We start from the raw sequence: 24,205 nt of genomic DNA on the forward strand, positions 1-24,205 counted from the left end.
TTTGCAGTTACAGATGAGTAACTGAAAACTAATTTGTTTACAAAGAGAGTAAGGGCCAAACGAAATCTATTCAAGGCTACAAAACATGACTTCCATTGTTTATAAGTAATGATTAAATTTATTACCAAATAGGAAAATATGGAAGGTTTAGTTTATAAGTATTTCTGCTGCTTCATATTTATTATGAGGAATTTTTATAGACACTCCTATTTTTTAAATGGCATTTCCTTCTATTCAAGTAATTTTAGGGGAAACCTAAACTTACACTGGAACTATATTCAATCATAGTATCTCTACAACATGTAAGACACTGGTTCCACTGGTGTCTTTTCTTTTATTGTACTTTAAGATAAAAACCACTAACATGAGGTGCAAAATTTAAGAAAAGGAAAGGTTAGAGACAGAAATATTACTAAATGTGAGTTTCCAGATGGATAATGAGGAAATCTTGACTTTTCATTTAATGTCAGAAATTTTATCAGTTCCATAAATAAACCTTGCTGCCAGCACCCCCATCCTTCATGGTACTCCGTGAATGCACTTTCTGTTTTCTGGACCTAAAAGAGGTGCATGTTTTACTCCAAGTAAATAGACATTTAGTTTGGAGGCAAAGATTTCAAGTCTTTGAAAAGACTACCTGTTTCAAAATCAAGTACTGACATTGGTAAAGTATTAACACAAACAAAATTGAAAAAGTGTCTTTTTAAGAAACAATACAGGCTTATTAATATAAGAAAGATTAAAATAATTCATATAACAAAAATATATACTTAGGAATTTAATAGCAAATGTACAAAAATATATACAAAGTTCTAAAACTTTGCTGGGAAACATATAAGAAAATATGAATATGGAGAGACAAACTATTCTAGAGTGAGAAGAACTGATAGTGAAAAAATGTGAAGACAAAATTAATTTCTTTATTTTTCAAAAGATTTTATTTCCTTGGAATTGAAAAAAAAATTATGCTAACATTCATTTCTTAGGGAGAGCCAAGAACATTTTAAGGACAAAGAATAACATGGGGTGCCAGGCTGGCTTAGCTGGTAGAGTGTGACTGTTGATCTCATGGTCGTGAGTTCAAACCCTGCATTGGGCATGGGACCTAGTTAAAACAACCCCAAAGAAGGAGAACTAGCACTGCTATGTATCAAAAGATACTATCAAGTATCTGCTATGAAAATAATAGCTATGAGTTCTAGGACAAATAAGCTAAAGAACAGGAGATAAATCCAATAAATAGAATTGACTACTTATTGTATTTAAAACAAAGGTGCCATAAGAATGGACTATCAGTATTATTATACAAGAATGCTAGACTCTTTGAAAAAAAATTAGATTTTTGCTTGTCATCTTACATCAAAATAAATTAGGAGAAAATAAAAGTAAAAAATTTAAAAAAACTTATGGAAAAAAGGCCTTTTGAGGCATTATTCCAAAGTCAGAGAGAAAAAAAAATGAAGCTATTGTATGATATAAAAGTTAAAAAATTTTATTAAAAAGAATATCTCAAAGTTAAGAGTAACTGATAAACTTGATGAAGATATTTGCAACATGTATCTTAGAGGAAAGAGTTAATATCCCTTGATGATCTCATCCAGTCCTATGGCTTTAAATATCATCTAAATGTTAACAGCTCTCAAGTTTGTATTTTAGTTTAGACTTTTCTTCTGAATTCCAGATTCTTATATCCAACTGCTTATATATCTCCACTTGCATGTATCTTAGACAAATTTAAAATGCCCCAATTGAACTTTTGTCAGTCTTCTGCAAACCTGCCCTACCTGAATCTTCCCCATCTCTTTAAAGGTGACTCAATTCTTTCAGCTCCTCAATTCAAAAATCTTAGTTATCCTAGGCTTTTTCTTTCCCTCACAGCCCAAATCCAATTGGTGATAAAATCCTGCTATGCTAGTTCTACCTTCATAACATATGACAATCTGATTACTTCTCACCAACTCCATTGCTACCAACTCGGTCTGAGCCACCACCATCTTTTACCTGAGTTAATAGCAGTAGTCTCCTGTTTCCACCCTTGTGATACTATAACCTACTCTCAACACACCAGCCAGAAAGATCTTTTGAAAACATGATGGAAATGGGTAACATCTTTCCTCAGATCATGCCATAGCTCCTGATGTGCTCAGAGTTAAAGTCTAAGTCCTTATAATGACCTACAAGGCTTGATCTGCCTTCCTCCCCTTGGTGATCTCATCACGTTCTACTTTCCCTTTTCTTTTGTACCAATTATGTCTTTCTAGCCATTCCATGAATATGCCAGCCTATGTCAGGGACCTGCATTACTTGTTCTACCAGAAAATGAGTCTTTTCTCATATATTCACATGGCTAACTTTGTGAACTTCTTCAAGTTTTATCAGCGAAGCCTATTCTGACCATGCTATTTAAAGTAGCAACCTCTCCCCAGCCTCATTCCTGAACTCTCTTTCTTTGCCCACTGCATGTACTACTTTCTAAGATTCTGTTTAATTTACTTATTATATTTATTGTCTTTCTTTCTGCGTTAGAATGTAAACTCCAGGAAGATAAATAGGTTTGTTGTGTACTTTGATGTATCCTTAGCATCAGATAAGTATCTGGCACATAGAGGTTCAATAAATATTGTTGAATGAATAAAAATCCATATCCTGAAAATATGTAACAATTTTTACAAAAGAGGACGAAGCCAGAAAAATGTTCAAATGATGGCTAGGTAACTTACAGAAAATTAGATTCAACCATATTAGTAAACAAAGAAAAAATAGAAAGATAATATGTATGACTGAAATTAGCAAAGAATCAATAAATAATTAGCAAAGACAAGTGAGAGAGAGAACCCCAGATTTACACAGATTTAATAGCTATATCAACCAATAACAAGATGGGCCTAGTTTGTATGTTGATGGAAGAACTTAAGAAGAAATCACTTATGAGACAATGGGGGAAATCTAAACACTGATTAAATATATGTTTAAAAGGTATGATATAAAAGGATATTATATTTTCTTTCAGACACACTAAAGTCTAAATGGAAGAAATACATGCTATCTGGCATTTCCTTCAAAATAATCCAGTACAGATATAGATGGGGTGCAGAAAAGCAGATGGGGTTCTCAAGACTAGACATGAGATCATTCTTAAAGTCAGGTGTTGCATTCATGGAGTTCATTATATTATTCTTTGTACTTCTATGTATGTTTGAAAATAATTTTCTAAAAATTTAAAATTGAAGACATTTTAATACCAAAAACTGATGAGACTAAAAGGAGAAAAGAGATCATTTTCTTACACTGATGATGGGGGTTAAAATTGGTATGATCACATGGGAGGGGTGTGGAAGAATTTACTAAGCAATATGTATTATAAACTTTAAAAGAATGTGCTTATTGCTTTGTTACAAATTTTACTTCTAGGAATTAATCATAGGTGTAATCAAACACGAGCACCAAAATAAATATACATATTTGCCTCCTGCAATGCCATTTATAATAAAAATTTATTAACCTAAATGCCTAATAGAGTACAAATTAGATTAATTATGGTTAATCTCATCAGACTCTTTGTTTTTTTTAAGATTTTTAAATTTATTTATAAATTTGAGAGAGAGAGTGTGCGAAAGCACCAGAGAGCACAAGCAGGGGGAGAGGCAGAGAAAGAAGGAGAAGCAGGCTTCCTGTTGGGTAGGCAACATGACATGAGGCTTGATCACAGAATCCTAGGATCATGACCTGAGCTGAAGGCAGATGCTTAACAGAATAAGCCACCCAGGCACCCCTCTCATCAGACTCTTAAAAGAACAGCGTATATTCGTTTGAAAACTAAAGATTGCTCTTAGTCTAATACTCTTTAAAGGTCCCAAAAGCACCAGAAAAACAAAACAAAACAAAAAACAAAAGAATCAATTCAAAACTCAAATACCAAACAGCATTTAGTATCTTTGTAATTTAACAATGAAACTACTTATTATTTCTTTATGAGAGTATAAGAAAAAAGTCAGTGACACACATGTCAGCATAAATGAAATGAGAAACATGTGACTCATGTTTTGCTTAAATTGAATCTCTTCAATTTTACTTCTTAAATTTGTTAACACTGCTATTGATAATATAATTTTAGCAATATACACTATGTGGGTATTGCTTCTTCAGAAATCAAAACATAAATTTCACCATTTATGCTTTTTAAATAAGACTAACAAAAATAAATAAGTGGAATCACTTTATACCCTATGCCCCTTTCTCTGTTATTCATCTATGACTTTCTATTCATAGTGATTACAACATACATAAGTCATGGAATAAATAAGACACACCAAGTAAATAGTTAATCTATGAAATCATGTGAACAAAATATTAAATAACTGTTAAGCGTCTGCCTTCAGCCCAGGGCGTGATCCTGAAGTTCCGGGATTGAGTCCCACATTGGGCTTCCTGTGTGGGGCCTGCTTCTACCTCTGCCTGTGTCTCTGCCTCTCTCTCTCTGTGTCTCTCATGAATAAATAAATAAAATCTTAAAAAAAAAAAAAAGAAAACATAATAAAAACAAAATTCACCTTCTGATACACCTTCAAAAGGAAATACATAATTATAAAATGTAACATGACTTCAACAGTTTTTCTTTTAAAAAGTGTTATGAAAAGGAATTAAGAGCCAAATAAACGTTTTACTATTGACAAGTATAGTCTATGCAATTACACTATAAGTGAAATATGTATTTTTAAATAAGTAATAATGACCGCCAGGTGGTCACAGTATTTCTCAAGCTTGGTGTTAAAACCCTATTTCCTCTCCAACATCTTGAATACATTATAAAGAAAAAAAAATCAAGGCCCAAAAAGAATGAGAGAATTTGAAAAAAATCTTATGCTTTCTTTTCGAAGATCTCAACTAGGTTAGTTTTAATGACGATAGTGCTTTATTAAAAGAGAAAGAAGGTATAAATATATATCTTCAACTTCCCAATCATTTTAATGTAAAAATACAACATAGGGAACTTAATAATAGAAAGCCAGGTAATTCAGAACAACCTTTCTACTGAAGGCAATAAAGAAGTCTGGACAAAATATCAAAAACATATGCTTGAAGGCACAGAAAAGCTAATGAGATTGTTAAGGTAGGTATCAGGAGAAAGGTGGGAAGCTCTGAAGATAATCTCTGCATTTACAGCTATTTTCCCCCTGAGGTCTTATGCTGATTCTGAAGGAAGGGGCAGAAAAGCTTAGTAACATTGTTGAGACCCTGGTAGAATGGGGTGATAGAACTGGAAGTTAGGGCCCACTACCCAAGTTCTTCATAAATCCTCCTTCTTTGAGTTAGAACCATAAGAGCTTACACTTTAGAGAGCAAAACAGGGCTAGGCAGGCCTTAGCAGAAGCTGCCGCTGCAGTTTCCAATGATCCCACTCCCTAAAATTGGACTAGAGTGATTTTGGATTGTTAAGGGCACCAGGAACCTAGAAGAAAATGTAAATCCTCTCTGAAGGAAGATATTATTCTTGGAAGTCTTTTTTTTTTTTAAGATCTTATTTATTTATTTATTTATTTATTTATTTATTTATTTGAGACACAGAGAAAGAGGAAGAGACACAGGCAGAGGGAGAAGCAGGCTCCATGCAGGGAGCCTGATGTGGGACTAGATCCCAGGATTCCGGGGTCACACCCTGAGCAGAATGCAGAGGCTCAACTGCTGAGCCCCCCAGGCGTCCCTATTATTGGAAGTCTTAAAGTATTTCTATAAACAATTCTGCAAAAACATGTCTGATGCACTAAAATTAGCATGTCTTCAAGAAAATGAGACTATGTGAAAGAAAATCAGCAGAAAGAGATAACGGAAACAGACTCAGAGGGTTCCAGACCTGGGAATTCTCAGACACAGTCTTTAGAATGATTACCATTGTGTTCGGTGAGAAATTTTGCCAAGAAATGGAAACTATCAAAAAGAATCAAACAGAAACTCTAGAACTGGAATATAACTGACATTAGGAACTTGATATTTAAGAGACATTTGACATAGCTCCAAAGAGAAAGTAAACTCCAGAATATGTGAAAAGAAACTTCCAGAGAGACAAAAAACAAACAAAAAAACAACCCTTCCCCCCCCCCCAAAAAAAAATAGAAAAGAAAAGCAGGAGAGAGTTAAAAAAAAGTCAGAGATAAGAGAAAGAAAAAGAATCATGCAATATAATTGGAGTTCCAGAAGTAGAGGAGAAAGCAGAAGTAGCAGAAGCAATATTTAAAGCTATAATGGTTAAGAACTTCACAAAACTAATGAAAGATAATCCAAACACAAATTCTGAAAGTTCTATGAACTACTAAGTAAGACAGTAAAATATAAAACTATAGCACAATATAGCAAAACTACTAAAACTCAAAGACAAAGAGAAAATATTTTGGGAAGTTAGAGGTCCAATTACATTCAAGGGAGCACTCAGAATGACAGCTGACTTCAACAACAACAAGAAAAACACAGAAGCTAATGAATTAGGATCTTCAAAGAGCTAAAAAAAAAAATACAAAACTGGAATTCTATACCCAGCAAAATAGTCTTCAAGGAAGAAAGTAAAATAAATACAGCTTCAGATATATAAAAACTAAGGAAATACACCATCAGCATATCTACTGTAAGGAAATGCAAAAGATTCTTTAGATTAAAAAATATCTTGGATGGAGATGCAGAGATGCCAAAAAAATGTAGAAAAATAAAATACATCATAACAATGGTATGTCAGGAAAGAGGTTAACCCAGGTTAAGAATTTTAAGCTTCTAGCAGTGTCTGAGGACAAGTAACATAGGTACTTTGATAAAGCAAAGATACATAATATTGCCCTAAGGGTAACTACTAAAATAACAACAGTGTATAGCCTTCTAAGCTCAGAGGTGAAGAAATTGGAATATTAAATATCACTCCATCACTTCAAAGCAAAGTTAAAAAAAATTGAAATAAGCAGGACAATTAGAAAGCAAAACACAACATAGTAGATTCAAAACCAAGTATCAACACATTCATCAAGCACAAAAAGAATGAATAGATTAAACGATAGACTTGTAAGCAGAACAAAAAAAATAAAACCTAATTATGTGCTGTTTATGAGTCATATATGAAATATATATGATTTCAGATTTCGAGTGAAAGAATCAGAAAAAAAAGATAAACCCTGAAAACACAAGCCAAAGAAAAGCAGTGTAGCTATATCAACACTAAAGTAAATTTAAGGTTAAGAAAAATTACTAGATTAAGTACATTTTATAAGAAAAAAGTGTAAGAATTCTGAAATATACAGATGTAATAATATAATCTCAATGTATGAAAACCAAAAATTGACCGAACTACAAGGAGAAATATCGCCTAAAAGATGTCCATGCCCTAGCCCCTGGAACCTGTGAATGTGTTAACATTACACGGCAAAAAGGATTTTGCAGATGTAACTGAGGTTATGGAATTTAAAACAGGAAGATTATCTCCTACATTACCCAGTGGGCCCAATCTAATCATATGAACCCTTAGAAGCAGAGACTTTTCTCTAATTTTAGGCAGGAGAGATGAGGCAGAGGGAAGATGAGAGAGATGTGAAGCAGGAGAATGAATGTCCTGCCTTGCTGGCTAGGAGATGAAATGATGAAGAGGACAACATGCCAGGGAATATGGGAGACCTCTAAACTCTAAAAACTGAGAACGACCCCTGGCCAACAACCAACAAGAAAACAGGGACCTCAGCCCTCCAGCTGCACAGGACTGAATTCTGCTAACAACCAGAACGAACCTACAAGCATATTATCCTCCCAGAACCTCCAGATAAGAGATGCAGCTGGCTGACACCCAGATTTGGTCTTGGGGAAACTCTAAGTGGAGTAACCAGTTGAGGCTGCTGTAATTCTGACCTAAGAACTCTTAGGTAATAAATCAGTGTTATTTTGTTTTGTTTGTGTTAGTGTGGTGATAGAAAACTGATACAAAACAGAAAAACCCAATGTAACAGAGGAAATTCTTAATAGGCCTCCACAGTATGTGATAGAACATTAAAAAAAAAAAGTCTGTAAGAATAAGATTTGAGGGACATTTGGTTTGGCTCAGTGGTTGAGCATCTGCCTTCAACTCAGGCTGTGACCCTGGGATCCTGGGATCGAGTCCCACATAGGGCTTCCTGCATGGAGCCTGCTTCTCCCTCCACCTGTGTCTCTGCCTCTCTCTGTGTCTCTCATGAATAAATAAATAAAATCTTAAAAAAAAAAAAAAAAGGAATAAGAGTTGAACACAACCAATTTAGCCTGACTTATATAGAATGTTGCAATAAATGACTACAAACTATACATTCTTTTTTTTTTTTTTTTTAAGATTTATTCATTCATGAGAGACACAGAAAGAGAGAGGGGTAGAGACACAGGTGAAGTAGGCTCTTTGAGGGGAGCCCAACGTGGGACTCAATCCCGGATCCTGGGATCACAAAATATACATTCTTTATAAACATACTTGAAACATTTACACCAGCCCACTATATGCTGGGAATAAATAAAGTCTCACAATCTTTAAAATCATATGGAGTATTTTCTCAGAATTCAAGTAAGCTATAAGTAAACAAAAAATAGAATGGAATTTGCCACAGATTTTTGATATTAAGAATAAAAACTAAAAAAAATCAAAACTATCATTTTTATGAAATATTTTTACTGGATGACCACATGACACTTAAAAGTGTGATTCTTATTTTAATTGTTTCTCCAAACCTGAATACAAATGGAAATCCGCTCAATCTGAAAGTGCAATTTTATATAAAAACTGATTTAAAAAATATGCTCAATGGGTCAAAGAAGAAATTACCACAGAAATCAGAAAATATTTTGAACTAAATAGTAATCTAAAATGCTATGTACCAAAAGTTGTGATATGAAGTTAAAGCCTGTTGAGGGAAACCTATGGACATCAATGCATAAATTAGAAAACTTAGATGAAATTTAATAAACAAACATTCATCTTTGTCAGTTAAATGAAAACAGCAGCATAAACCTAATAAAAGTAGATGGAAAGAAATAATAAAAGCAAAGATTAGAACAGATAAAATTAAATAAAAAGCAAAACCCACAATGAAACAGGAAACAAACATCCAAAAAGGAAAAAGCAACAAAGCAAGTATTTGACGGACAGTTCTGACAAGGGATCATACTAAAAGAAATAAAATCAAACACACAAATCTATAGAGAGTTGTCTCATCTTCCTTTTAAAGTCTACTGATACAGAATCAGTAATAGAAGAAAGCAACAGCTGCCAAATTAGAAACTGGGTAATTTTTGGAAGTTGGAAATCACATGGATCAATGGAAAAGCTAGAAGAGACAAACAAGGACCCTAGTTATTATATATATGAGAAATGCTTTTCTCAAATCTGTAAACTCAGAAAAAATATATGGGAATAGACTATGAGATAATTACCAATGACAATCAGTTTAACTGATCAATTGATTGTGATGTTGTATGGTCAATTAGAACTCTCTAAACAAAACGGAGACCTCCTAGTATCAGTATTGGAAACAAAAAAAGAAAAGCAGAGTAAGCCTTGGGAAGATCCAGACTTCTAGACAGAAAAGTTTGGAGATGAAGAAGTATAGCGGGAGGCAGTTTTAATCAGAAGCAAAACTATGTAAAGCACAACACACAAACTTCCAGTCAAATGTGTAAAGAGGGATACATCAGAGAAGATGAAACAATGTCACTAAGTAATAGGAGAGTTGCAAAGGTGAAAAGAATATACACTAGTTCAGTGTTACTATTATTTTGGGTTAAGGTAAAGATGAGATATCAAACACATTTGGCATCACGAAAATTTTGGAGTTTGACAGATTAATTTTTAAAAAATATTTTGTCCTATATTCCAACAAACCAGTCTCTAGGAATTTGGTACACGTGCACAAATGTGAATGAACATACAGCTTGATGGGAGGAGCACTGGGTGTTATGCTATGTGTTAGCAAATTGAATTTAAATAAAATATTTAAAACAAAATCAAAAACAAAAAAAATATGAATACACAATCATGCTTTCGGATGCCATGTTCACCAATAAAACAATGGTTTAATAAATTATGGTACAGGGGATTCCTGGGTGGCTCAGCTATTTAGCACCACCTTTAGCCCAGGGTGTGGTCCTGGAGTCCTGGGATCGAGTCCCACACTGGGCTCCCTGCGTGGAGCCTGCTTCTCCTTCTGCCTATGTCTCTGCCTCTCTCTCTTTCTCTCTCATGAATAAATGAATAAAAATCTTAAAAAAAAAAATAAAGTATGGTACGTCTGTTCTCTGGATTCTCACAAACGTTAAGAAAAAATAAGGTAAATTCTTCATGTATGTACCCTAAAAATAAACTCAATAAATAACAGATTAAAAAAGTTATACGTCAATATGTGTGTGTGTGTGTGTGTGTATATACTATATATATATATATATATAATGTACTAGCATTCACATGAAGCCTAATAAAAAGCTAGAGTCAGATTATGTAACACAAATATTACACACACACACTGCAAAGATAACCAAACTGCTAACTGTATTTCTGAGACAGGACACAAGATTGCGTTCCGGGGAAAGTTGCAAAGGGCATTCTACTTTTACATGTAATTGTCCACTGTCTGAGTTTATTTTAACCAACATCACATGTTAGTTTTGCAATTAAAATGTGTCCTGCACCGTCATGATAGGAGAGATAACAAGTGTTATGGCAACAAAATATAGTTTATTCTATAATGTCAGTGGACTTTAAAAACATTTTATTATTATGTATTATAAAGCATATAGTATTCTTAACTATAATCTTCAATCTTTAATTGAGGTTAAATTTTAAATAAAGATGGAAGTAAAATTATTCCATTAAAATACGTAAAATAACTTAAAGGTTTTATTGCTAAAGTTATTTTGAACATCAAGCATACTTGCTCTTAAACCTTTGTAAGATACTGATTAATGGAATTATTCTGAAGCTAATTTTCCCATTAATTCTCACAAAATAGCCAAGCCTATTAAAAATTAACTGTGCTGCAGACTGATACATAAAGGAGGCTACTCTTCAGAAATAACCTGACAATTTACTCAATACAAGAAAAGCTATACTTACAACAAGGAGCAGACTGAACTGGTGATCCAAGTTGTGGAAAAGTCATAAGAACAGAGACCCCTGGTAGGTCATTTTGCTTTATAGTATGTTCGGTAGTTTGGTCAGCCCAAACCACCACTTTTTTCCTCTCTACCAAATGTTCAATTTCTTTGAAGTCCGACTCAAAAGCAGTATTTGTAAGGCCAGCTTCTTTTAATGCACAATACTGTTTTCTTAAGACTGGAAGTAAAGCATTCAAGACTCTATAGAAAGAAGATGACAAGAAAAGAGATATAACTATTAAATATGTTATTATAGTTCTACGTAACATTCAAAGTACTAGTAGATCATTAGAATGTACCTTGTACATATTTTCCTTTAGAATGCCTCAACATATTCTCAGTACATTAAGCATAGAGTGAAAAGAATCCTGGATGGGAATTATAAGCACCAGGTCATATTCTCAGCTAGTCTTCACTGGTTTCCATATGACCTTGGACAATACACAGCTGAGGTTTCTCCTCTATAATTTGGGGTAAAACTAAACAGTCATTACTTACATGAGGAGACTATTGTGAGAACTAAATAAGTTAAATACATAAAAAAGGTTTTTGCAAAGCATAATGTGATTTATAAAACAAAGATACTGTTATTACTGATACAAAGTACCATGGAATTAAAAATGAAAATATACATTCTTCAGTGAGATTCATTTTAGGTATGTAACACTTCAAGGCATCATACTCACCTTTCCTTCAAGTTAGCTCTTCATGAGCTAAGCATTGGCTTTTAAAGCCATTCAAAGGAGTTGCAGGTGGAAGAGATGTGGACAAGAATAGTGGGTAAAGGGAATCTATGGGACACAGATTTCTTGGTTGTGATTCAGAATCTTCTCCATCAGAACAGCACTGAATGTATTTTTTTTATGTATTAGACCTCCGTGTAAATGTCCCCTGAAGAAATTCCCACAGCTAAATAGGTATAGATTTATACACTCAATCAGTGTTTCTTAACTTTTATATCAAGGAAGATGTCAAATAATTTGAAGGACCCTGAAATCCTTCAGTCTTGGTTGTTTCAGTTAACTCATAACATCCAGGAGAATAGATCATTTTAAGTATGGGTAGGGCAGTGGGAAAAGCACAGGCATTAATTTTCTTAAGCAAGGAAAGAAAGAAGCAAGGAAATAACTGCTTTATTACCTGAGAGTCTTAAATATTTAGATAGTTATACAAATAAATAGTCTGTGACATTTTTCTTTTTGCTCAGGGTGGGGAATACTCCACTGAAGCCAAAGAGGCAACAACTATAGGGAAAAGTCATTAAGCATGACGTCAATTAAAAAAAGATTATTTATTGCACCTATACTAATCAGGTGCTATGCAGAGAAGAGATGACAAAAATGTTTTAACAAAGAAGCTTTCTGTCTTTCTAGAAGTTTGGATCTTCTCAAGGCTTACTCTACTTTTCTTCATACTTCATAGATATGAACTGATGTCTCACTGTTTTGATTTGATCACTGATTAGTGATGTTGAGTACTTTGTCATATACCTGTTGGCCATCTGTATGTCTTCTCTGAAAAAATGACTATTTATATCTTCTGTCCATTTCTAATCAGACTGTTTCTTTTTTTTTTTGCTATTGAGTTGTATGTTCTTTATATATTTTGGATATTAACCCCTTATTAGAGAGGATTTGAAATATTTGGAGTCATTCAGAAGGATGCTTTTTTACATTTTTGACAGTTTCCTTCACTGTGCAGAAGCTTTTTAGTTTGATGTAATTTCACTTATGTTTGCTTTTGTTTCCTTTGCTTTTGGTGTTAAATACAAAATGTCACCTCTATGTCTGATGTCAAAGAGCTTATCTTCAAGAAGTTCTATGGTTTCAGGTCTTATGTTCAAAGTTTTTAATCCATTTTGAGTCAATTTTTATGTATGGTGTAAGATAGTGGTCCAATTTCATTCTTTTGCATGTAGCTGTCCATTTTCCCAACATCATTTATAAAAGAGACTGCCCTTTCCCTATTGTATATTCTTGGCTCCTCTGCCATAAATTAATTGACTCTCTCTCTCTCTCTCTCTCTCTGTACATACATACATGGGTTTATTTCTGGGCTTTCTACTCTGTTCTATTAATCTATGTGCTTAATTTTTTTTTTTTTAAATAACAGTGCAGTTTCTTTTTTTAAAAAAACCTTTTTATTTAACAGTTAGTCAACATACAGAGTACTATGTGCTTGTTATTAAGCCAATACCATACTGTTTTGATTGCTATTGTTTTGTAATACAGTTCAAAGGAAATAATCAGACAGGAATTGTGATACCTCCAATTTTGTTCTTTCTCAAAATTGCTTTGGCTATTTGCTGTATAGCCAAATTTTAGAATTTTTGTTCTATTTCTGTGAAAATTGCCACTGGAATTTTGATAGATACTGTATTAAATCCGTAGACTGAGTTGTAGGATACAGACATTTGAACATTAATTCTTCCAATCCATGAGCACAGAATATCTTTCCATTTATTTGTGTCTTCTTCAATTACTCTCATCAATGTCTTATAGTTTTCAGTACACAGGTCTTTCACCTCCTTGGCTAAATTTATTCCTAGGTATTTTATTATTTTGATGCAATTGTCAATGGGATTGTTTTCTTAATTTCTCTGATAGTTCATAACTAGTATATAGAAATGCAACATATTTCTGTATGTTGACTTTTGTATCCTGTAATTTTACTGAATTTGCTGATCAATTCTAGTAGTTTTGGTGGTCTTTAGGGTTTTCTTTATATACATAGTGTCATATCTGCAAATAGTAACAGTTCTAGTTCTTGTTTCCAATCTCTGCCTTTTCTTTCTTTTTCATGTCTAATTGCTCTGGCTAGGACTTTGTTTTGTTTTTTAGATTCTACATAGAAGTGAAATCCATAGTTCATGTATTTGATGATACATTTTACATCTTTGTCTAGTGTATCCAGTAATTATTGGAGAGTTACATTTACAACTTTTTCTTTTAAATTTCATATTAGCTCTACAAGTAATTGACAACTTTTTCTTTTAAATTTCATATTAGCTCTACAAGTAATTGATCTTCTACCTTTATTATATAGTAACTTTTACCAGTGAGATCTATACCTTCATGTTTTTTTATTACTAATTAACATTCTTTCTTTTCAGCTTAAGGAAGTTTCTTCAGTATTTCTTGTAAGACCAGTTTTATGGTAATGAGTTCCTTTAGCTTTTGCTTACCTGGAAAATTCTTTATCTCTCACCCTCAATTCTGAATAAGTTTGCTGGGTAGAGATTTCTTGGTTAGAAATTTTTTTCTTTCAGCACTTTAAATATTTATTATATTAGTTTTTTTGCCTCTGCGATGCAAAGTCAGGCTAAAACAGTTCATCACCTTCATAATTTTTAATGTAATTTAATTCTTTCAAAATCTTTTAAGGAAAGTATTATAATTTATATTAACATTTAAGAAAACTAAGGCTTAGCGAGGTTAAATAATTTATGCAAGGTCATACTGCTAATATAAAATAGAATTCAAGACCAACTGCAAAATTCACACTTTTTCTATTATGCTATATTGTTTCTGTTTATACAGTTTGGGTTCAGCAATTTGCTAAATCAGTAAGAGAATCTTTTTGCCCATTTGAAACTAAAACTTACCTTAAATGTATTAATTTATTTGTCTGATACAGTAAATACAGTATGGGTGAAGTAAATTGGTTTCTTTAATACTTTATCTCTGGCAGGTGGTTTGAATGTTAGTAAATGAATATTCATGAATATAGAAAGTATAAGGAGATTAGGTTGAGCTCTATCTACAGAAGATTATCTCCCTAAAAGGTTTTCCTTTCCTTTTTCGTCTTTTTAAAATAACTATCCTAATATGATTTCCTTTACATCAAAAGTATGGAAAATTAATTACTAGTTATTTGAGAATACTAGAACTGCAGAATTTTAGACTAGCAGAGAGCCCATAGAGAAATAAATTTTTCATTTTTACAGAGCATGAAAGTGACACCTAAAGAGTTGACTGACATATCCAAGGTAACAAAAATAAAGACTGTTATACATTTTTTACTATTATGTTTCAAAAGATGCTACTACTGAGCTAGTAGAACATGAAAGAGCTACAGCATCACATAAGAATTGGGACAGTTGATGTTAAAAATATAAATTTTTAGGAACCTCATTCTAATGACAAAAAATCATTCTGGAATTATGACTACTTTAAAAACTGCCTACTTAAAAAATTCAGTTGTTATTAATAGTTATTGCTTCTCATAATAAATTTTTATAGAAAAATGCTTTCAAAACTATAAAGTGCTAAAAATATTAGTTGGAGGAGAAGAATCACATATTTCATATTTTCTTAATGTTTTCTAACTCCGCATACTTTCTGATGCTGGCAATCACTTAAAAATAAATGTATCCTATACCAAATAAAACTCAATTTTCTGGCAGTGGAAAACAACTTCTATGTTTCAGTTTCCTGAGGTCTATAGTGTTAAAATTTATAGAATAGATAAATCCATGTACTTACGCCTCAGTTTGCCTGTGTTGCTGTTCTTGAAGACAAGCTAGATCCATCATATGTTTAATTTGTGCTTTCAAATCTTTGTTCTGGAGGTGCAAATGGTGACAATGAAGATCTTTATTGAGCTCCTGGGGAAAACAACACAAACTACAGATTGCTTTAAGAATGTTAAAATTAAATAAAATCAATAAAACTTCTTTTATATTGGTGTTAATAGTTTTAATTTTTTATATATAAAATGATAATGTCCAGAAATGATTTGAAAAATAAACATCCTGGTATAGGTGGTCTAAAACTTATAAGCAAGATAAGTTTTAGGTTTCTCAGAAACTAAATGTTAGGAACTCAGAACAAATTTTATTATGATGACAGTTTCTTGTTTCTTGGTCTATCCAACTTCTTGATAATGCTGTGAAAATACAGGAATATGACCTGTTTTTGCTTAAATGTGATTTCTTTAGGGCTTTCCCTAAGCATTATATTTAAAGATGGACATCTACACATCAAACAGTCTCTGCCACAGCATCATTGATCAGTAACAATTTCATTTATCTATTATATATTTCATTTAATATATTCTCTGTACTTAGAATGTAAGATTCACAACCAGGCCACAGGGTGTGTCAAACTGTTTCAGTGTTACAGTATTCAGTGTAGTCAGTGTCTGGAGTTGCATGTAATAAAAATTTCCTCCCTTCACCAAATCTGGTATAAGCTTTATCCCATAGCAAAAGTCTTTTGTAGGTTCCTATTTTCCTAAACCTCCTGTGGTCAGCTGTCAAGTGTTCTCTAATCTACTTCCTAAAATTACTTCTTTCCTTAAACCTACTAAACCTTAAGTAGGAAAATGTCAGCTAAGTGGTTATACTAAAGTGTGAAGAACGGGATAATCTAATAGCATTTTCAGAATCCTTAACTGGGAAAATCTTAGTCAATATTATGAAAAGAAATTAAATCTTTTGGACATTTGAGGGACTGAGACAGTAATCCCATAAGCAGGAGAGCTATACCAGGAAACTTCCTCCTGGAGACAAATTAATTTTAGCTTTTCAATACTCCTTCCCAATCTGCAGTTAATTGATCAATGATTCTCTAAAAGTTTAAAGTTGTTTTTTTCCCAATACTTCCTATGCCAGTGGTAGTCACTATGACTGAGAAACAATGTCATTTGATATTACCTGATATATAGTAAAGTTGGGGGTTGTTTCTTCAACATGATTTATGATTATATTTCAGGAAACCTAGCATGTATCTTAGAGAAAGTCCTCTTTAGGGGGTCAGAATGGTATAGTTATAGAGCACTGGCCTGAGATAGCTCAGTCAGGACAAAAATGCTACCTTAAGCCAAAAATATAGTCTTTATGGAGATCAGTTTACTTGACTAAAATTTAGAGCTTCACTAGATGGTCTCTATAGTCTCTTCCAGTTAAAAAATTCAATGATCATAATGGTCTGAATGTATTTCCCAAATATTCCATCTTCTCTCTTAAAAAAAAAAATCCCTTCTTTAAATATTCCCCTGATAGTTTTCTTCTTTTATCCTCTTAAATTACTTGGCTCTTAAAAAGATAAGCCTTGATCGTATAACTATTATTAGTCAATAATAGGCCTTGGCTAGCTGGTCATTGTTAAAAAGACAAGTTTATAATTTGAGTCTTTTCTTGTCTTGATACACTAATGATGGAATCTGATTGGAAGAACATGGTCTATTCTGAGAACTACAAGTAGGTTAGTAATAGCTAAAATGAAAAATATAATGAGAGGTTATATATAAAACTTGAGAGGTATTCAGGTCTGGGAAATCATAACAGAGTTTGTATTAGGGAGAAAGCACTGAAGAGTGATATGATCAGAGTTACCTTTTAGAAAGCTCATTTTCATTGCAGTGGAATTTGAATGGAAGCAAAAAGACCAAAGGTAGCAGTCCAATAACGGGGGCTAGGAGTCTGGATTGTGGTAGTGGGAGACAGAAAGAAGTGAATAGATTTAAGAGGTTAAGGAGTAGATAATGCAGAAAAGGTTAGAAAAAAGACACCAATTTGAAAGTCACAGTACTGGGTCTATGTCCAGAGTTATATGACTGTGGATAAATCCTTTTGCAAAGTTATGTCTGTCTGCTTATTTCAGCTGTGAAAATACTCATGAAAAAATAACTGAAAGTGAAATTAGGGTGGTAGGAATGGAAGCAATTTTAATTTTATTGTTTTTTTCAAATTATTTGTGATGAAGTTCAATAAAAAAATAAGAACTTAAAAATAAATTTTAATTTCACAGTCAGGTTGTGAAAATGTTTTGCTGAAGACAGTTATAGAAGATTGATTGCTAGAAAAAATAAATTTGACCATATTGAAAAAAATGTCAGTTTATTGAAAATAATAACCCAAGCAACATTTACTTTATAAATGCTACTAAGCAGATTTGCAAAAGGCAAAAACAAATTAGCAATTATGGCAATAATACTAAAAAGAATACTGTGACACTTTTAAACTTTTTAAACCATAAAACATATGGTAAATATGGGAAAGCAAAGGCAAAGCCGTAAATTTCTAAATTTTTTTTTTTTTTTGCCTCTTTAATGTTAAAACAGTTAAGTACTTCTGTAATTGGGGTTCGGTTATAAATTAGAATTCTGATTATGCAAATATATTGAGTTATAAGTATAATCTAAATTAAGTAAAGCTAGTAAGATAAAAATACTTTAGTAATAACATTTTGAAATAGAAATACATGTATTAAAATTTTAAGATAAATGTACTAAGGCCACTTGAACTGTATACCTAAAAATGTTAAGCTTTGCTATATTTTACCAAAAATATTCCTAATGTTATATAAATGGAAAAATGACTTAAAAAAAAGAAAGCAAAATTATATGAATGTGACCCTCAACCTTTCACCTGGGAGAAGATTTGTATACTTTTTGATCAGATTCTCAAAGGCATCTATGACCCAAAAAGGTCAGAATCACTGTTCTGGAGGAAAAATAGAAAATGTATCTTGTAATGCAGCTAACTCTGCTATGTTCCTTTTTTATACATGTTTCTTTGCCTATTGACATCCTTGTTACAGATGCCTAAAATATTATTAAACCATTATTTGTCAACCATCTATTATGTGTTATGTGGTGCTAGACCTTTGCATATAGCATTGCATTTAAATATATTTTGAAAATAAGAAATTTAGACAACAAAGTTAACTTGTCCAAAGTTATACAATTAGAGTTAGCACTCAATACAAATATCAAATAACAGAATGACCAACCACTCTAATTCCAAAGTCTATCCTTTTCCCAATATTTACATTCTCTTTGTGGGGAATATTCTAAAGCGCTTTATCAATTAAATTATCTTATAAAATATTATTAAATTACGCTTTGTACTCATTTAATACCTGATCTACTGACTGAGATGCTTTCAGAAAGATATTTTGAAGACTTCTAGAATTACTAAGGTGTAGATTAAGTTGTTGGCTGACCCCCAGTAAATCTCCACACTAAAGAATTATTCAGTCTCCATTCACCTTTGGTTTTCTTCTTAGGAAACAGGGTATCTGCTGCTTGTTGCTCATTGCTCCTTTCCTACCTCGACTGTCACCAGTGACTGCTCCTGCTAGTCTTCTACACAAAAAAGGACAGCTATTTACAGCCACTGCTAGCCAACCAGAGAATTCACTTCCTTGGTCATGATGCACTGGGTAATATTTTTTCAATTACAACAAAAAAAATTGTTATCTTTGAATATTTATCATTACAACCTGCATTCATTTGTTACTGAATATATTATACCTGTATTGACAATCAGTCTAGTGCTTTTTTAAAAGAAATTTGAAAGTTCCAGAGGACTAGATACCAATTCGCTAATACATAGTACTGAAATTCAGAAAAGCATCATCAAAGTAAAGTCTTCAGACACTTCTCTTTTAAAAAAATTAGTGTAATGAAATTGTTCTTTTAAAAAGTAATAGGTGGTGTTTGGATCAAAATTAGTTACTTTGTAGCAGGTGTCTATTTGTTGTGCTTATTTCATATTCATTTCCCCTTTCTTTCTTATTAAGAGAACCCTAATTTTGTTCAGAGTGATAATGTGTCCAGCAAAAACATTCACCTTTCCATATTCCCTTATAGCTAGGGACAGCCACGTGACAATTCTAGCCAATAAGACACGTCTGCTAGGAATTTCTGTTAAAGCTTTTACTCTCCCAAGACAGATACACCTCCCTACTTTCTTTCTCTCTCCTTCTTCTGGCCTAAGTGTGAACTTGAGACTGAAGATGGAATAATGATATGGCAACTATGAAATGACAAGTATAATGATGACACTGATGACATTCTGGAGGGACTATATTAGGAATAAACTGCATAATCTCAAGACTTATTGTTAAGGGAACAAATTAGCAAAATATAAATGCTAATATAAATAAATGCTGAAAGCAGTAAAGTTAGATTTCTGTAACCATATGGATGAACACAATTCTTATCTGATTCAGCAATTAACCATCATTACCCATCACTATTCTTTATCATTTTTTGTCATTCCAGGTGGAACGTCTTCAACTTAGTACCTATATGCACACACACATATAGATTTCTTTTTTTGTTTTTTGTTTTTGTTTTGTTTTGTTTTTGCAGGAAACATACAGCTTTCAAATCAGCTTTCATTAGCTATGATACAAGTAAGGGTGACCACGTTTAAAACTATTTTTTTCTACAAAACCTCAAGTACAAAAACAAACTGAAATTACCTACATGATAATATCTTCAAGCACAGTTTTATTACTTAAGAGCTATCTTATAAAAGGATGTAATCACTTAAGAATAACTTTGCTTAAAAGAACTTTACTCTTCTGAAAGTACAGAAAAGGCAAATTTAGTGGGTAATTAGCGAGGCAGAAGGTAAAATGAGTGAAGGCAAATGGTAAAATGAGTCAATTAAAACACAGAGAGAAGCAACAGTAGTTGTCTTCCAAAGAGAGATATTTACTCAATGACAAAGACAATGGGCTTAAAGGGCTGAATACATAAAACAAAACATTTATACCTTTGGAATGTGACCATTTTGACCTAGGAGTTCCATTTCAGTTTTTACACGATGAAGCCAGTTAGTATTCTCATCAAATTGCTTCAATTCCTCCTCCTTTTTCTTTTCTAGGTAGAAGCGACGAGTTTTCAACATTGCAAGTCTATGATCTCGTTTGCAAGTGGCCTGAAAAATAATGTATTTAATAGATTAATTTTTATAATATTTGATGTATGTGATGTTACTAACGTAGTAGATTTTCTGATAAAGGTGCCACTGTAGTCTATTAAGTTAGGCTATACTTTTGTATTTAAAGCTTTTTCCCCTTTGAAATGTTCACAATACTCCTGCTTGCAGGAAAATAGGAAATTGAGCTGTGAGTCATTTTTATAAAATTACATGTTGAGAGTTTATGGCTTTAAGAATTACAACAGCTAAATTGAAGACTGTAGCTTTGTGTGTGTGTGTGTGTGTGTGTGTGTGTGTGTGTGTATGCATTCCTTTAAATGCTGCATTTAAAAAGTTCATACGAGGTCTGATAATTCCCAGGATTTCTTTACTCAAAATCAAAGCAGATGCATGTCCTGATCTTTCCTTTCCTCCAACTTGAAAATTGTGAAGAAATAACTCTGCTCTGATTTTTACAATATCTTTATAGATACAGGCTGGTGCAAGGAATAGAAAATAGCACTTATATCAGAGAGCTCATAAATATCTGATCTTATCTGATGGTTGGTTCAGGATCCATAGTGGGTAGTCTGAATATTTTTGGTGTTTTATGTAGGCATGAATCTGGCCTTTTGGTTCCTTACCGCAAGTGTCTTGCATACCATCATGGGAGCTGTGAGCTAGAACAGCTTGATCTCTCTGGGCTATTTGCAAACAGATACTGAACTAAAAAATCATCAGACATGATGGCTGGACTTGGAATAATAGATCCCCATAGATTAGACCAAGCACCTGTGGTTGGTTTTGGGAGTAGGGAACTATATGAGAGAAAAAAAAAGAGCAGGGACTACAATGAACTTGGTCAAAGACCTTATTCTCTTTAAAAAATAAGTTCTTCTTCCTTACTATATTTTATAAAACATGTGTCAGAATTTTTGGGAAAAACCAGGCATTAAAGAAACTTGCAAAAATATGAAACAATGTTACTCTTCTCATTACCTCTTTGTTTGCTTTAGAAAACATAATCATTTAATCATTATTTTTTATTAAAGTGTTACTTATGTTATCATGCAATGAGCTAACGGCTTTAAAATTAATACATAAATATATTTTTAAAAGTCTCAATTTGAATTTTTAATATAGGAATACTGGTGGATGGAATTCATATGAACAAAAGCTCTTTTAGGTCCTAAATATATATATTTTTAAATGGTAAGGGGTCCTGACACCTGAAAAGTTTAGAGCTATTACTATAACAAAAGGTAGTATATGTAGCCTCTTGACTTTCTCTGCTATTCAGCAGGTATGAAAAATTAGGCAAGTTAATTTCAGTGGGACTTTAGTCACCTTATCTGAAAATGAACATAAAAGTATTGTACCTGCCTGAAGGAAGACAGTTAAATCAAATTATCTTTACTTTGCTTTAACATTTATAAATGTTGTAGGAACTCTTAGAAACCAGGGCAGGAAATGCTCTGAGGCTTTCATGGCAGCCAATATTTAATACTGAAAACCTCTTAACTGAAAACTCCAAAAAGTATCTTTTTGGGTTTTTACTTCTAAATGTCCATCAATGGGTGCCTGGGTGTCTCAGTGAAGCGCCTAACTCTTGATTTTGGCTTAGGTTATGATTTCACAGTTGTGAGCTCTGCACTCAGGGTAGAGTCTCCTTGAGATTCTCTCCCTGTTCTCCCTCCTCCCCCACCCATACACTCTCTTTCTCTCAAAATAAATAAAATCTTAAAAAAAAATAGATGTCTATCAAATGTATTCCTTATGATTATTCTCTATGCGGCATTTTCTATCAGGGTACTCCTACTGAATCATTGTTCCGAAATAAATAACAAGTAAGTGTCCGGGAATAAATGCTAAAAGATGCATGTTAAACCCTGACATTAAAGCAAATGTTTCCCATTAAGGTTTCAAAAGAGCTTTATGTATTTTATTAACAAAATCGCCAGAATACAACAAAACTTCTTGAGAACAGGCAAATAATTCTAAAATTTAGGTGTTAACTATGGCTTTGTGCAAAAGGACCACTAACATAGTAAATACATTATTTCACTAAAAATAATTTGTAGCTGATCTGTGATCTATGGTCATAAAATCACCCAAGAGCTTCACTTTAATTCTAATCTCAGAGTCTATACTCTAGAACCATTTATGGCTGAATCAATGTTATAAGATTGTTTTAGCACTTCTGATAATAAACAATTTTTGGAGAGGGTCCAAGACAGATATAAAATTCCTTGCCTTAGCAGGCAGTTTAGTAAAACTATAGTTTGACACTTTAGCACGTAAAAAAACCCCAAAACTGCCAACAACAAAAAACAACTCAGTCTCTATAGATGTCTTCCTATGTTTTTCAATAATTACAACTGATACACCTAAGAGGTTTTTATCTCCATTGCTTACCTAGTCTCATAAGAATAACTATAAGAAGTGGAATATATAGGTTGAAATGACCAAAAGTAAGAAATCCTAAAAGGCAAGTGTGTTGAAAAAAGGGGTATTAAGCAGAAGAATACACATAAAAACAGAAAAAAAAAATTAAAAACAAAAAACAAACAAACAAAAAACCTAGCCAAACTCATTCTCCTCATGTCTTAGTAAGTACTCACATTTTTGGTATGACAAATCTTATTGCAGTGGTTTTTTAAAATGGCATTTCAATAAGATAAAGCAAATAAATGCATATTCAGGAAATAAATGACTAATTTTGATGGTATAGTTTTAATAGCTACGGTAAACTGGCATCAGTGATATATTAATGAATACTTTATGATTAGTTTCTTAGCATATCATACTCTCCAATTTCATAAGCTGAGAAAAAACTGAAATGCTAGTTTTTAAAGAACTATTTAAAATTTGATGGCCTTCAGACATTTAAAAAAAAGTAAAATTTTTATATATAATTGTTACTTATGGGAAGGTAGGAAAAGGAGAAATACATTTGGTGTGGTGGTCTAAGAGGACCAGAAAGTTATTTATAAGAGACAGCTTTTAAATGAGTAATATGCAAAAGTATCTTATGTATTATCTATGCAACTAATTTCACAAAATAAATAAAAATGAAATTAAGCTTATCATCAATGAACACCCAACCTAGGGGGAATAATTATTAAAATGTAATTTTTCTGCTTTTTGGTGATCTAGAGTTGTATACAACCAGGTGTACATTATTTTCTATCCTGCTTTGAACTCCTGCTTCTTGAACTTATATCTCACTGACATTTTATTATTCCTAGAAAATTCTAAGCCTGAAACTTTTCATATTATCCTTTCCCCTTTTGCACTAATATACCTCCTTCAGAATAACTACTACAAGAATACATGACTTTTCAGTCCATCCTTCATGCAACAACATCTTGTTCACATTTGCTATCTTTTTATCCTATATTTGATATGATT

General features: G+C 32.6%; 1 protein-coding gene and 1 non-coding gene across 4 annotated transcripts in view; both read right to left on the bottom strand.

Annotated features, from left to right (window-relative positions):
- Positions 1-24,205, bottom strand: part of KIF18A (kinesin family member 18A) — a 78,191-nt gene that overhangs the window by 25,154 nt on the left and 28,832 nt on the right. For 2 of the 3 annotated variants that reach the window (XM_038569289.1, XM_038569290.1), the window contains exons 11-13: positions 20,648-20,812; positions 15,621-15,742; positions 11,096-11,337 (exon numbers count right to left, since the gene is read on the bottom strand). In XM_038569289.1, coding sequence (XP_038425217.1) covers positions 11,096-11,337; positions 15,621-15,742; positions 20,648-20,812 — 529 coding nt within the window. The remainder of the gene's footprint in view (positions 1-11,095; positions 11,338-15,620; positions 15,743-20,647; positions 20,813-24,205) is intronic. The other variant, XM_038569291.1, reaches the window with a different exon arrangement.
- LOC119865103 lies at positions 14,411-14,479 on the bottom strand. Its single transcript, XR_005375908.1, has one exon. It is a non-coding gene; the product is annotated as a small nucleolar RNA SNORD57 (small nucleolar RNA).

This window comes from Canis lupus, chromosome 21 (genome assembly GCF_011100685.1).
Source record: "Canis lupus familiaris isolate Mischka breed German Shepherd chromosome 21, alternate assembly UU_Cfam_GSD_1.0, whole genome shotgun sequence".
In the NCBI taxonomy this organism is placed as follows: Eukaryota; Metazoa; Chordata; class Mammalia; order Carnivora; family Canidae; genus Canis; species Canis lupus.